The sequence below is a fragment of the Mesoplodon bidens genome (assembly GCF_964165515.1).
Source record: "Mesoplodon bidens genome assembly, chromosome: 14".
In the NCBI taxonomy this organism is placed as follows: Eukaryota; Metazoa; Chordata; class Mammalia; order Artiodactyla; family Ziphiidae; genus Mesoplodon; species Mesoplodon bidens.
In genome coordinates this window covers 78,045,090-78,059,760 of record NC_138170.1, presented here as the reverse complement: position 1 = coordinate 78,059,760, position 14,671 = coordinate 78,045,090, and the positions used below count along the sequence as shown (strand labels likewise).

General features: G+C 38.7%; 1 protein-coding gene across 2 annotated transcripts in view; it reads right to left on the bottom strand.

Moving 5' to 3' along the window:
- The window catches only part of NBAS (NBAS subunit of NRZ tethering complex), a 342,685-nt gene that overhangs the window by 155,691 nt on the left and 172,323 nt on the right, over window positions 1-14,671 (bottom strand). For both annotated transcript variants that reach the window (XM_081254071.1, XM_081254070.1), the window contains 4 exons: window positions 8,945-9,058; window positions 4,093-4,206; window positions 1,601-1,758; window positions 758-847 (listed from right to left, as the gene is read on the bottom strand). In XM_081254071.1, coding sequence (XP_081110197.1) covers window positions 758-847; window positions 1,601-1,758; window positions 4,093-4,206; window positions 8,945-9,058 — 476 coding nt within the window. The remainder of the gene's footprint in view (window positions 1-757; window positions 848-1,600; window positions 1,759-4,092; window positions 4,207-8,944; window positions 9,059-14,671) is intronic.

The following is a 14,671-nucleotide window of genomic DNA, read 5'->3' as shown; positions in this document are numbered from 1 at the left end:
CTATTGAGAGTGCAACGGGTAAAACGCCTTTAGAAACTTATTTGGGATTATCGACTGAGGTTGAATGTACACATTTATCTAATAACACAGACTTCCAGGGCTAGGTAGGTCCATGCCAGAGAGAAAGGTCCGCACATGTGCACTAGAAACACGTAAAGAATGATGACGCATTATTTTTAGTAACCAAAACTGAAAACAAACCAATGTCAATCAACATTAGAAAGGATAAACTGGAATATATGCATATAGCAATCAATTTCTATACAGCAGTAACAATGAGTCAACTACAACACATATAATAGCATGGACGGATCTCACAAACATAATGTTGAGCGTAACTATTTCCATAAAGTACAAAAACGGGTAAAATTAAACTATCATACTGGGAAGGGTTTGATGGGTTTTAAAGTTGTTTTAAAACAAGAACAAAACACACATGGATCTAGTTACTGGGATGAGTCAGGATCTCTGGAAGGAGAGAGAAGATTAGAAGGGCGTGAGGGGACCTGTGGAAAGCCTGTGAGCTATTTCTTCATCTGTGTGACGGTTTCATGGATGTTTTCTTTATGATACTTTATGATACTTTATGATACTTGGACATCTTTGTTTTGTGTATTTTTCTATATATTTCACACACAAAAAAAGTTTAAAAGAACAGTCTTCCCACACACACACACATACACACACACACAGTAAGGCGACTGTTTCATTCCTCTCACAACCACCTTTGACACTCCTCCCTCTCACCCTGACTCACCTCTTGTAGCACTCTACTCATCAATGGGGACACACTGATACTCTCTCCTCCTTCTGGATGGATTTGGCAATTCACTCTTTGATAAAGAATCTGAAAAAAGAACAATTGTTTTTAAATTCGCCTCATTTTACAATGCAGGCTTGAAATTTAAAAAGTACTCTTTTGAGGAAAAAAAAACCCCCACTATTTCCTAATGACTACTTTGTGGTAACAGGCTTACTATGGGACTTCATGAACACCTTCACAAGGATGCAACCACAGTTTCAGGATCAGAATCAAGTGTGAAAAACCTGATATACAATGTAATAAGTGACCATGAGACGAAAATGTGATTTCCAGAATCTCTTCACATATTTAACAGTACTGTATTTCCAAACCAGAGCACCATCCTCCCTGACACAGATTTAGCCTGTGAATTTTAGGAAATTCAGCCTCTCTCCGACCAAAGCCCATATCCTGCCATTTCCAAAGGACTTCTAAGGGGATGGTGCCATCACTGGTTTTAATTCATATGGTTTCAAGTATAGTGTACAGGACCACTTCTTATATATTTTATTCTTGACAGCACTAACTTTCCCCGTTATATTCAATAATTTATTTCCTAATATACTTTCTTTTTTTCTCATACCTGTACCCTTTCTTCTTTACTGTAATAAAGCCAATAACACTAATTTATATCCTAATATCTTCAAATCCCTTTTCATATAAGTGACAGACTATTTTTTTCCATAAATTAAAATTTTCATATTGCTGGGAAAAAAAGAGCACAAATCCCAAATCCACAGACTCAACAAAATATACTTCATACAGTTCGGGAGCATTTACTTTATTGGGAACACTTACTTCTGTCTTCAGAGAGCTACTGGCAGCCAAAAGAAGCTCAATGCTGCTAGGAGGGCAATGTGTCAAAGCAAAAGCCACGAGCTCTTGACGAGTGGCCAAGTCCTGGTAACCTTCTGATTGTCCTAACTGGCTACAAACATCCCAACTTTTAGAATAACCTGGAAAAAGGGCAAGAAAAAATAAACTGATTTTCACTAGAAGAAAAAATCTTTAATCTAACATGAGAAACGGCTTTCTGCTTAGGTCTTATGTTACCAAAGCAAAGTCAGTCATTAGTGATGCATATGATTATATAAGCAGAAGCACATAAGGATCTGAAACTAGAAAAGAAAGATTAGGTGAGTTGATTGTCTAGAAAGTTCAGTGCTGCTCCAGACAAATTCTTCTGATAAACTATGTTAAATTTTAGATTACCTGACAATGCTACAAATAATCTACTGAGCTTTGATGCTGAGTAAAAGACTGGGTATCTGAATTCAGAGAGACTTGAGCGTATGGCCCAAGCACTTGTGTGAGCTTCAGAAAGTTCCAAGTATCACACATCCTTCACCACTAAAAAACAATAATAATAGTAATTCCTCCTTCACTAGGTTGTTAGGAGAACTGAACAATCTTTATTTAAAAACAACCTGTATTTAAAAGCTGTATTTATATACTGCAAAGCCTAGATAAAGAGAAATTATTATAGAGAGCTACACAGAATCATTCACTTTATAGAGATCCGAGGACAGTGCCAAAAATAGTCAGCCCAGCAGAGTTTTATCCTATGCAAGCTTATACTGTGAATTCTTAAAATGCACTTTTATTCTTATTTGAAGGCATTCCAGTTAGAAAGCTGGCCTTTTTTCTAAATATACAGAGTCAGAATTAGTCAAAATTACAGGTACCATCCTTATAGGAATAAAATTATTACAAAGCTTTCCAAGTAAGCGGTAATAAATTAAGACAACAATGATTATCCAGAATACCATAATTATTCTGAACTTAATGTTGCAAAATCACTAGGTTAATATTACAGAACACAGTTCTTTCATGAAACCAGTTTTCTAATGCTGAGGTTAGAAAGCGTTGAGCTTTTTCCCAGAGTTTTCAACATTTTCATGGATGTACTGCCGGACTCTCTCCCTGACAAAACTTTATCCAGGCTTCCCTGAGCCCTCTTCTCAAGGAGGCCTATGCCTTGGCCCAGTCCTTGCTGAACCTGTAAAACCCAGTTTTATCAAGAATCCTGCCAAGTCAGTTCAGAGAGAATCTCTCACCCTTGGTACCTGATCACCCGGGCCTGCCATCAGCAAGAATCCTGTCAAGTTGGCTTAGTACCAATCCCCCTACTCTTTTTTTTTTTTTTTTTTTTTGCGGTACGCGGGCCTCTCACTGCTGTGGCCTCTCCCGTTGCGGAGCACAGGCTCTGGACGCGCAGGCTCAGCGGCCATGGCTCACGGGCCCAGCCGCTCCGCGGCATGTGGGATCTTCCCAGACCGGGGCACGAACCCGCGTCCCCTGCCTCGGCAGGCAGACTCTCAACCACTGCGCCACCAGGGAAGCCCCAATCCCCCTACTCTTGATGTCTCTTCGCTGTCATGTTTCACCCACTGTTGACGCCTCGACCTGCTCCTCAGTGGTAAATTCCCAGCTGCCTTTTCTGTATTTGGAGTTGAGCCTGTTCTCTCTCCCCCACTGCAAAATTCATGAATAAGGTCTTCCTTACCATGTGTAACAAGTGTCAGAATACTTTCTTCCTTTAACAGTATACATACAGAAAGTATACATATCATCAGTGCACAGCTCCATGAGTTACCATGAAGTGAAGCACTGCATTTATAACCACTCACTAGGAATGTACAGACAATGGGTCAACGGATGTGCTTGAGTTTTCACACAGTCAGACACAGCTACAAAAAGCAGATCATTTAACACAGAGCCTGTCATAAGACAACATCACTTCCTACCCCTCCGGGGAATGTATTCTTTAATAGAGAAATTATTCCACAGTATAACCCGCTTATCCTCCAGAGACTTGAGTTATAATTTCAATATGGAAAATTTTACGGGTGCAAACTACTTCCCAATGACTCAACATTAATTTGAAAAGCATTGTGCTATCTCTTAAAAAAATTAAAGAATAGAAGTACTGACAATTTAGTCACAAATTATAGATACTTCAAATTTTTTAAATTTTCTTTTATATGACAAATATATAAAAAGGCATTAAAATATTTTAAAATTGTTATTAAAATTATGAGCCTGTTTTTAATATGGAATGGAAAGCAACCATATCTCAGATAAAATATAACCCTTGAGCCCATTAAAGTATGTATATTAATATACAAGCACATGGAATACATACTTATCAGTACTCACAAAACATTTCTCAAGGCTTACGAACACAGGGTGGTTGGCTTACCGATTAGGCCAACTGATTTCAAAACAGACCTCTCCCATTATTCACCAAGTAAAGAGGACATGAGCCAAGCGTTTAGTATCTACTTCACCTGTGGCCATCAGCTCCTGACAATGCACATTGGCAGCTTTGTAGTCATGGAAACGAAGTGCTTGCTGTACTAGAAGGATTAGAACCTGTCCACGCCTTTCTTCTGGGTCTTCACCTGTAAACACATGCAAATGACTTACTGATTTGGGCAGTATCAACCGATAGAGGAGCTCCTTAACACTATCTTTCTAATTAATTCCAAAATAGGAAACAGAGATTAGACTGATTTTTATAAGATTATAGGAGAAAAGATCATGGCCACTTAGACCTTCCAATCTATTTATTAATCGTGGAATTCTCTCTCAGTCTCCTAAGTGACCAATGATTAATATCAGTCTCAGACCAAAAGTACATTGGTACAACTACTATGGAGAACAGTATGGAGGTTCCTTTAAAAACTAAAAAAAGAACTACCATATGATCCAGCAATCCCACTCCTGGGCATATATCCAGAGAAAACCATAATCTGAAAGGATACATGCACCCTGTTGTTCACTGCAGCACTGTTTACAATAGCCAGGACATGGAAGCAACCTAAATGTCCATCAACAGAGGAATGGATAAAGAAGATGTGGCACATGTATACAATGGAATATTACTGAGCCATAATAAAGAATGAAATAATGCCATTTGCAGCAATATGGATGGACCTAGAGATTATCATACTTAGTGAAGTCAGACACAGAAAAACAAATATCATATGATATCACTCATATGTGGAATCTAATTTTTAAGAAGAGGAAACCAAAGAACTTACTTACAAAACAGAAACAGACTTACAGATATTGAAAACAAACTTATGGTTACCAAAGGGGAAACATGGTATGGGAGGGATAAATCAGAAGCCTGGGATAAACACAAATACACTACTATATATAAGATGGATAACCAGCAAGGACCTACTGTATAGCACAAGGAACTCTACTCAATATTCTGTGACAACCTATATGAGAAAAGAATCTGAAAAAGAATGAACATATGTATACGTATAACTCAATCACTTTGCTGCACACGTAAAACTACCACAACACTGTAAATCAACTATACCCTAATAATACATATATATGTATGTAGGTATTCACCCCCAGACCAGCCATTCCAATCTAAGTGGGTACAGGAAGAGTTTTCCTCCCAATAGGGAATTTAAATATTTTTCCTATTTATTTAAAAATTTTACCCTTTGAATGTTCTAATTATAATTCATAAATGATAAATAAAAGGGGAAAAAACTTAAGTACAAAGTAAAGTGGACTTACATTTTATAGTTTCATTGTTATAAAGTTAATTTGTATATCAGGCAATCTGAGCAGGTGGTTAAAGGAAAAACATAAGCAAAAATAGGCTTGAAAAGAATGATGTCTAGAAAAGTCCTACAAACAAAACAAAATTCTCAGAGAGAACAGCCAGGAGTATAGCCAGACTAGAAATCTATTAAAGAAAATGATCCAGATGTTTAGTCTGAAGAAAATACTAATGGTGGCCTGACAAAGCCTTGAGTATATGAAATATAAACTTTGTCCACAAATTCTTTGATACTCCCTTCTAAAGACAGAGCTTAATGCTTCTCCCCTTGAGTGGGGGCTGACTAGTGATTTACTTCTATCAAACAGAACATGCTGTAAACGACAGTGTGACTTCCAAGATTGGCCATAAAAAGCATTACGGAATCCGCCCTGCTCTCTCGTAGATCAACTGCTCTAGGAGAAACACAGGAATTGCCATGTTAAAAGGACACTCAGGAAGCCTTGTGGAGAGCTCCCCGGGGCAAGAGCTGAGGCCTCGCACCACCAGCCAGGGATCAATGGAGGCCTTTTCCAACAGCCATGGAAGCCAGATCAGGAGCAGATGGCCCAGGCCCTGTCAACTTAACTATTTCCCTTGAACTTGGGAGGGCCTGTGTGACTGCTTCTGTGAATGAGACACAATGGAAATGAAGCTACCCAAATTCCAAAGCTAAATTATAGCAAAATGACATGAAGTTTTGCTGGTTTCTGTTGGGATGCTGACTCTGGGATCCCTCAGCCACGTAAGAAATCTGGGTCGTCTGAGAACACCATAAGGAAAGACAGTAAGGAGAAACCACACAGAGAAGAGAAAGCCCTAGCTACTCCATTCCCCAGCTTTTTAAAAAATCTTCTCAGCCCAGATGCCAGACATGTGAGTAAAGCAGGCTTTGAGATGAGCCCATCCCTAGCCGCTATATCTGACTGCAATTTCAAAAAAGACCCTGAACTGCCCAGTCAACCACCAGAACTGGGAGAGATAAAAAGACGTGACTGTTGTTATTTTAAGCTACTAAGTTTGCAGGTGGTTTGTAAAGCAGCAATAAATAACCATAACATTCTATAAGCTTCAATACATGTCACCTGTCTGTGATCCCTTTCTTAATACCACTCCACCCCCAGCAAAATATTAGAATTGTCTTTCTTCAAGTTCTATAACATTTGTTTACAGAAGCCATGCGCTACCATCACACCCCACAATGCAGCATAATTCACTGCTTCCGTAGACCTCTAAGGTTCTAAATCCCCAGAGGACAGCAGGTGTGTAACACAACCCTCTATCCAAAGTACCTGACAAAGTGATATTACTTTAGCTCTCTGAGGCCTCTATCTCCCCATCTGTAAAATGTGGCTAATAAGAGGCTGTTGTGCACAGCAAAAGAGGTAGTAAGTTAAAAGGGCACAGAAGGGAACTGTCACACAGCAGTCACAGGTGCGTATCAGCTATTATGTGCACTCAGGGGGCTCACAATAAAAACACTATGTTGAATGACATGTAGATACTAGTCTTAGTTTTTAATGATACTGCACGGAAGTTATAATACAGATTCCACATTAAAGTTTGTGAAATAGAGGTGGCCAAGTTGAGATGGTTCCAAATACGAGAACGAAAATAGGTGCAATGAAGAAAAGAGGTCTGAACACCATGTGGTCCACATAAATGTGCTCTGCAGGACTGAAGAAGAATGTTCATACCATTATAAATGCAGGTTGGCCAAGATCACTGATCTTCCCGTTTTTATGTCAATGTCACAAAGACAAAAATGGGAATTAATCCTAGTAGGCAGGTACATGGAAAATGCAGACGGCATCCCTGACTGCTTCATTAGTTTCTATGAACTGGATCCTTATGAAATTCTTCCCTGATGATCAGAGTGCTTCAAAGTTTACAAAGTGCTTTTATATGCATTAACTCATGTGGGTCTCTTATAATCTGGCAGGTGAAGCAAGGGGGGGGTGTCATTCCTATTTTCCAGATGCAGAAACTGAAGCTTGAGTCATTTAGCAAATAACAGGACAGTCAGGAGTGGACCAATCTTCTGACTCCACACCCAATTTCTCCGCAGCCATCTGAGATGCCTCATGATGGATGCCTGGCCACAGTCACAGTGTCGGCACCTTTCCAAGGCTGCTGCAAGTCCAAAGGTGAAGATGCTAGTGTTATGCTTTTGGACAGGCTAGAAAAGGACAACTGACACGATAAAATTTACTAAAACTATAGGCCTTAAGAAGAAGAGTTCTATACAAAAAAAATTTTTAAACATTAATAAGTGTGTCCACTAAATAAACTAAATATATATTTTTTAAAGCTCAAAATAAACAAAAATCCCCTTTACTGTTTTTTAAGCTAAAAGTGGAATTTATCTCAATTTAAGTAAAACAATTCTGGGGTTAGAAGTCTCTTTAGGCAGGATTAGATACAGAGGCATGTAGTATATCACTGGGGTATTTTCTTTCTCTCTTTCAAATGGATTTATTTTCAGAAAACTGATCAGACGAATGACTGCCAGCATCCCCAAGGTTGTATACCTTTACGACTTTCATTTGGAAAGGAAGAAAGAGCCTCTGTCTTCCTGTGTTTATATATCAAGCATCAGGAAAGATTTTGGTTGGTTCTGTTTGAGCCACACGGTCATCCCTGAACTGGCTGGTGGATAGAATACTGTGGCCAACAACTGTGACAAAGCATCTTGATTGGCAAGTCTCCCGGGATCACATGGACTGGGAGATGGATGGTGTCCCAAAGGAAGACCACTTACCAAACAGACAGACGTGTAGTACAGATAACTAGTGTTTCAAGTCAGCAGGGGGTTCGTGTTTATTCTTTTAGTTGAAATGGGAAGGTAACTGTCACAAAATTGTGCTGGATCCATTTGAAAAATTTAAGCTGCACATTTAAAATCTGTTTAGGAAGATGAGGACCCACTTGACGATGTCCATCAGGTGGGATACACGTTGGATAAGTCAAAAATACAAAAGAAAAGTATTAAAAGATTGGTAAACAGAATAGTGCAAAACATGAAGTGTAGAGTCAGAAAGACTTTCCTTGAAAGCAATGGCCTGCTATTTAACCCTGTTGAGCAAGATACTTAACTTCCCTGATCTTCAATTTCCCTTGTAAAATAGGAAGAATACATCATCAACACCATTTAACAGAAAATGAAATAACATAGGTGAAAACCTGACCAAATAGTAAAGGCACAAATTTTTCTAAGAAATTATTCAGGATCAAAAATATCACACCAAATTTCAACACTGAAGGTGAACTGGTAGGGCTGGCTGGTCCTACTTTTCAGTTTGCTGGTTATAAATGGTAACCCTGAGTTCTGTTTCTGACCTCGAAACCACTTTGTGGCACTCCAAATAAGCCTGCCCTCGTTTAAAGAGCAGAAGGTCCAAGCAGCTCAATATAGGTACACAGCTTTATAACATGCCAACCTTTCTAGCAAAGACAAATCCTTGCCCAAAAGCAGCTCCTCTGACACCTATAAGCACATATTCCAACGTTTGCCTAGGTGATGTCGAGAATAACACAGATCCGTACTCTGCAGTTTAGCATTCAAAACTTACCTGCTACCCTCAGCAGCTCAGCCAGGCCCAGCAATTTGGTAGATTGCTTGTAGCACATCGGAGACTGGCAAATACACTCCTTGATGAGGCCGATCCGATCAGAGCACAGTCGCACTACAAAGAAAGACATACTTTAGACTTGTGACCAGGGACATAACACTTTGTTATGTCAGCCAAACAAAATGAAAACTGTGTTAACCCCCAGATCAATAAGAATTAAGTAAAAGACACAATTTTTTAAAAACAGTAAAGTTACTGTTGCTTCTGAATAAATAATGTAGAACATGGATCTTTTCTTTATCACCAAACTTCTGAAACACAGCAAATGAACTGGCATTCTGAAGCTAAGAAAAAGTGTCACCTTTTCAAGTGCCAGGTCAGGACTTAGGGAAAATTTTAAAGAAGGCGGTATCTGTCTTTGAAAACTTCGCATACTTCCTGGTACACCAGTCGCGCCACCTTACCTCAACCCCCTAAAATCCATTCCATGTTCCAAATATGCATCTTCTACCTCCACCACATCATACCAGTTCGGAGGGCAGGAGTCCTCAAAGCGCTCACTGACCCAATTTATTAACCGTTCTCTAAAAACAGTCCCCATCCTCTCACTTAAGCTAGATGTTAGGAAAATAAAACATGTCTGATCACACTAATTCACACTATGAGGTAATTAGGCACACTTAAAGGAGGAAAAAAAAACAACTTGAATTAAAGAGTATGATGTATATGCTAGGAAGAAATGGTATCTATTCAGGATAGAGGCGTTAACTTTTAAGAAACATGGCACTACCTGGGAAGCTGGGACCCAGTAAATACGACAGTAACAATTATCATGATAGTAGCTGACATGAAATGAATATGACCTGTGTCCTAGGCACTGTGGTAGGTGCTTTATGTGTGTTAATCCTACAAGGCAGAACCTAACAAGGCAGGTACAATTATCCACAGGGGAAGAAACTGAGGTGCAGAAAGATTAAGTACTTTGGCTAAGGTCACTGAAAGTGATGGGACCTGAATTCAATCCAGCTCCTTAAATATTTTTCACACCTTCATTCCTTTATCCATTCCTAAATCCATGGCTATATAACATACATCCTATTTTCCCCCAAAACTTCTTCTAGGTAGGTGGGAGGGGGCCCAGGGATTGTGGATATAAAGGAGAAAGGTAGTAGTTTTTCTTTGGAATAGGCTTTTTTTGGGGGGGGTGGGGAGTAAATTTTTATTATGACTAAATTTCATACTCACAGAAAGCTTGCAAGAATGGTACAAAGAACTCCTCTACAGTTTTTGCCAAGATCAACCAATTGTTAATCATTTGCTCCATTCACACTTGCAATCCTGCATGCCCTTCCACCCTTCCCCCGAACATATGCATATATACACATAAACATATGTATCTACACACATCTATTTTTCCTGAACCATATGCAAATACCATGTCTTTTTATCCATAAATGCTTTAGTGTGTATTGGGCTATTTCAAGATAGCTATTCATGCAACTGCTAGTGCGGTAGTCCCGTGGTGGCCTTTACTCTAAAATATAAGGTAGATGTAGACTTCCGTTACTTCACAATCAGGATGGCTAATATCTAATCTGAGCACAGCTTCCACAGACTGTATTGTTTTCATGTCACAAATACCCACCTCACTAACTTTCAGGTTGGCCATGTGACTTCTATAAGCAACGGAATGTGAGTGGAAGTGACATATGCCACTTCTAAGCAAATGCTTAAGAGTCATCATCACGGGATTCCTGATCTTTTCCCTCTGCTGCTACAATGCCAGGTTTAAACTTACCATATCACACTGAGATTTTTGAGTTTGTTTTCCAAGTTTTTCATAACTTTTCTCAATCAAAAAACTGGGTTTTTTTACCTCAACATCTGCTGTTTTATGTGTTTTTCTCCTAGTATATATACTTTTAAGAAAATGTGTATCATTACTTCAACATTTCAGATTCAGTAACTATGAGAAAGATACTTTCTACATATTTCTAACCTGATTTTCAAAACAACACTTATAGATATTAGCATCATTCTATGTACCTAAAAGCCTGGGTTTTCACAGATGCTTCAATGGTCTTGTTTGATGAATTCTTATATTCTTCTTAGAGAAACTCAAGGTTTATAACTCTAATAAGCTGATTTCCTTACTGTTACCACTCTTTCTAGCTCAATAAAATTAAGGTGGAAAACTGAAACTACACATGGCAATGGATCATCATTTTCTCTAAACTTCCTTTTACTGGAATGCTCAAGTTTGGTTTTCTGCTTGTTGCCCTAAGCATGCTATATTACTAAGATTTCAAGTATATTAAATACATTTGGAGAGTAGGATTCTAACAGAATGTAACTGCCATGTTAAAATGACTTTTTATTTTATTCATCTATCTTTTAAGCCTCTGGACAATGACTATACCAGTTCTCTTTTACTGTTTACCATAGGACATGCTAACTTATATTTCAAAATGCAATTTCTTATTTAAATTAATTCAAGCCATAGATGTTATTATCTTTCCATGAAGGGAAGAGGTCTTTTGACTCCTAAAATTCCTTTTCAAACTGAAATTAATGACCAAGAAAAGAATAGGCATATTTGTATCTTTTAATAATTGAGGATTCCTCAATTTCCTCTGGATCTCACAAATATTTTTAAAAACGTTACTACAAGACACACACACACACACACACACACACACACTCCCATCTCAGACATAAGAAGCACTTATTGACCAGGTACCCACACGGCAAACAGTCTCATAACAACCTTAGGAGGGAGGGACAGCACGGGCCCAGCAAAACACAGATGTAACATTTCAGTTTCGGGCTTCCCTGGTGGCGCAGTGGTTGAGAGTCTGCCTGCGGATGCAAGGGACGCGGGTTCGTGCCCCGGTCCGGGAAGATCCCACATGCCGCGGAGCGGCTGGGCCCGTGAGCCATGGCCGCTGAGCCTGCGCGTCCGGAGCCTGTGCTCCGCAACGGGAGAGGCCACAGCAGTGAGAGGCCCGCGTACCGCAAAAAAAAAAAAAAATTTCAGTTTCGGTCGCTCAGGAAGGGCATCAAAGACTCAGAACATATACGGCTCCTCATGAAGTTGCAGAAGGACACATCGGACCATACAGGTGAGGAAGGAGATAATGTGTAGGTCAGTCACTCAGCTGATGACTGAGAGCACGGGTCAGAGTTTCCTTCTCAAAGAATCTTTTACTTTCACTCCTCCTCATCAGTAGAGTATTGTTTACTGTTACATATGCAAGTTCTCGAGCCAGACAGACTACCTAGCTCCACCTCTAACTAGCTGTGTGACCACAAGTAAGCTACTTAACCTCTCTGTGCCTTGATCTAGAAAAATGAAAACAATAATAGTCACTACCTCACAGGGTATGTACAAGAGTTAATAATTACACGCAAAGTATACTTAGAACTTAAAAGTCACTCAATTATTATTATTATTACTAACATAGTCACAGAAATGCTTAGGTATTGGATTCTCTAGTATAAAGATTCTCAGTGTTCAAGATATAACTTTCAGGACTGTCCAGGGAATATTTTACTATTATCTCCAACTGAGGAAGGTAAAGTTCAAAGCCATTAAGTTGTCACAGATCACACACCTCAAGGTGGCTGAATCAGAATTCAAACCCAACAAGACAGAATCAGGCCTGCATGTCACGCCTGTCAGTATATTAGGCCCTCAAAGGCAAGAGGTACCCCTGCATTATTCTGGTTGCTGGAATACAAGTGCCTAAACTAATCTTTATTGAATGTAAGGAAAGGAGAGTGGAGGAGGAGGAAGGGACACTGAGGGAGGGAGGGAGGGAAGGAGAAGGAGAAAGTAGGTAAGACCACTCTAATTCTGCCATCATTAAGAGGACCTCCAAGGAAGGTAATAAAATGACAGCTGATACTTAGAGAGCTCTTACTATATCCCAGGCACTACAAACATACAGACTTCATCTTTATAAGCAACTCTATAAGGTACTCATTACTACGCTCATTTTGTAAATGAGAAAGTTAAACACAAAGAAAGGTTAAGACACGTGTCCAGTTACTCAGCAATAAGTGGGAAAATGGGCTCCCGGCTGGGCTTGACGCAATGCTGTAAGTCTGGAAGACCAACGTACTCTATTGTAGAAAGAACACAGGGATAACTACAATATCCTAAATTGGTTCACTTGAATAGTAAGAATAATTTACACAATATAAACACCCAAGATATGGGGAAAAGCACACATATGTACACACACAAACACATCATAGGCAATTCTTACACGAGGCATTTTTTTTTATAGGATATTTGTAATCCTGTTTTCTATGAACTCATGCATTATAACTTATCTAGTACCACTAGCCCTCACCTGCTGAGAGGTGCAGCGACTCCTGTAGTGTAGGCAAAGACGGCTTCATAACAAAGCAAAGTGACAAATTAACTACTGTACACTGACTACAGTAAAAAATACCTGGACCATAAATCTTTAAATATCAAGTTACTTTGTTCGTCCAATATTACTGATGAATACTAAAACCTAAATTATATCTGTGACATAAATACAACAAACAGTATACAAAAAGAATATTCCATCTCCACATCCAGAAGTCATTCTAATAGGAAATTCCAAATTAATATATCAAACTGAAAAGCTGTAAAAAATGAAATAAAGTCTTCCTTAAGACTCTGCTCAGTCAGGAAATTTCTCAGAACCTACAGTTTGGTTGCAGATATTCAAACCCATCAGCTGATGTGCAAATATTGCTAATCGAGCACCGAAGAAAAATCAGAGCGCAATGTAATTTTCAAACTTTAATAGCATTTGGGAATCCATTTTTTGTATTCTATCAATCTGCTTGAATTAAATAACTAGCTAAAATATACACACACACAGAGTCAAAGCTATAATGACATGACCTAACAAGAGATAAGAAAGACAAAAGTTTCACAGTGCTCTGGACTCTCTCGTGACTGAAATCTTCAATTAAAAATGTAAGTGTTTCAGGGGAGGTGGTTAATAATTTAAGATATTTAAGAATAAACTGAAAATGCTTTTTGGTAACTCTGATTAATCCTCACAATCTTTGAGCTCAAAAATTACATGAATGGTGCAAGTGAATAGAATTTTCTAGTGATTTAACAGTCACCTTGAACACAGTTGTTTCAGATGTTGCAGGCTACTTATAAATCACATACAAATTACTGTCAAGCAAAGATATTCAAGGTAATAGTAATATGACCTTTTAGAAGTCTAATAAATTTGTCTGACAAGCAGAACTTTAATTTTTAGTAAAACTGCAGTGGAAATCCACATGAAAACATGAGAATGTCTCTCCTGCCTCATATTCCCTAAGATCCACCTGACTCAAAGCACCTCAGAAGACAAAGACACCAAGGAACCTTTAACAGGCTATCACTGACCGAAGATACTAGAAGTTTAGAAAAGAAAAAGAGAGACACACACACAATTCTGATGAAACTTTATCAAAAACCAGAGAGATGGAAGGAACTTAGTTATGCCTCCTCGACTCCCAATTCCAACCGTTTCCAGAGTTAAGAACAAAGATAAGAGCACTTTGCTGTACACCTGAAAATAACACAACACTGTAAATCAACTATACTTCAATAAAAAATAAATAGTAAAAAAATATATTTTTTAAGAATAAAGATAAGAGATTACATGGAAACTAGCCAAGCATACCGCTAATCACCAAGCATACCGCTAATCACCAAGCATA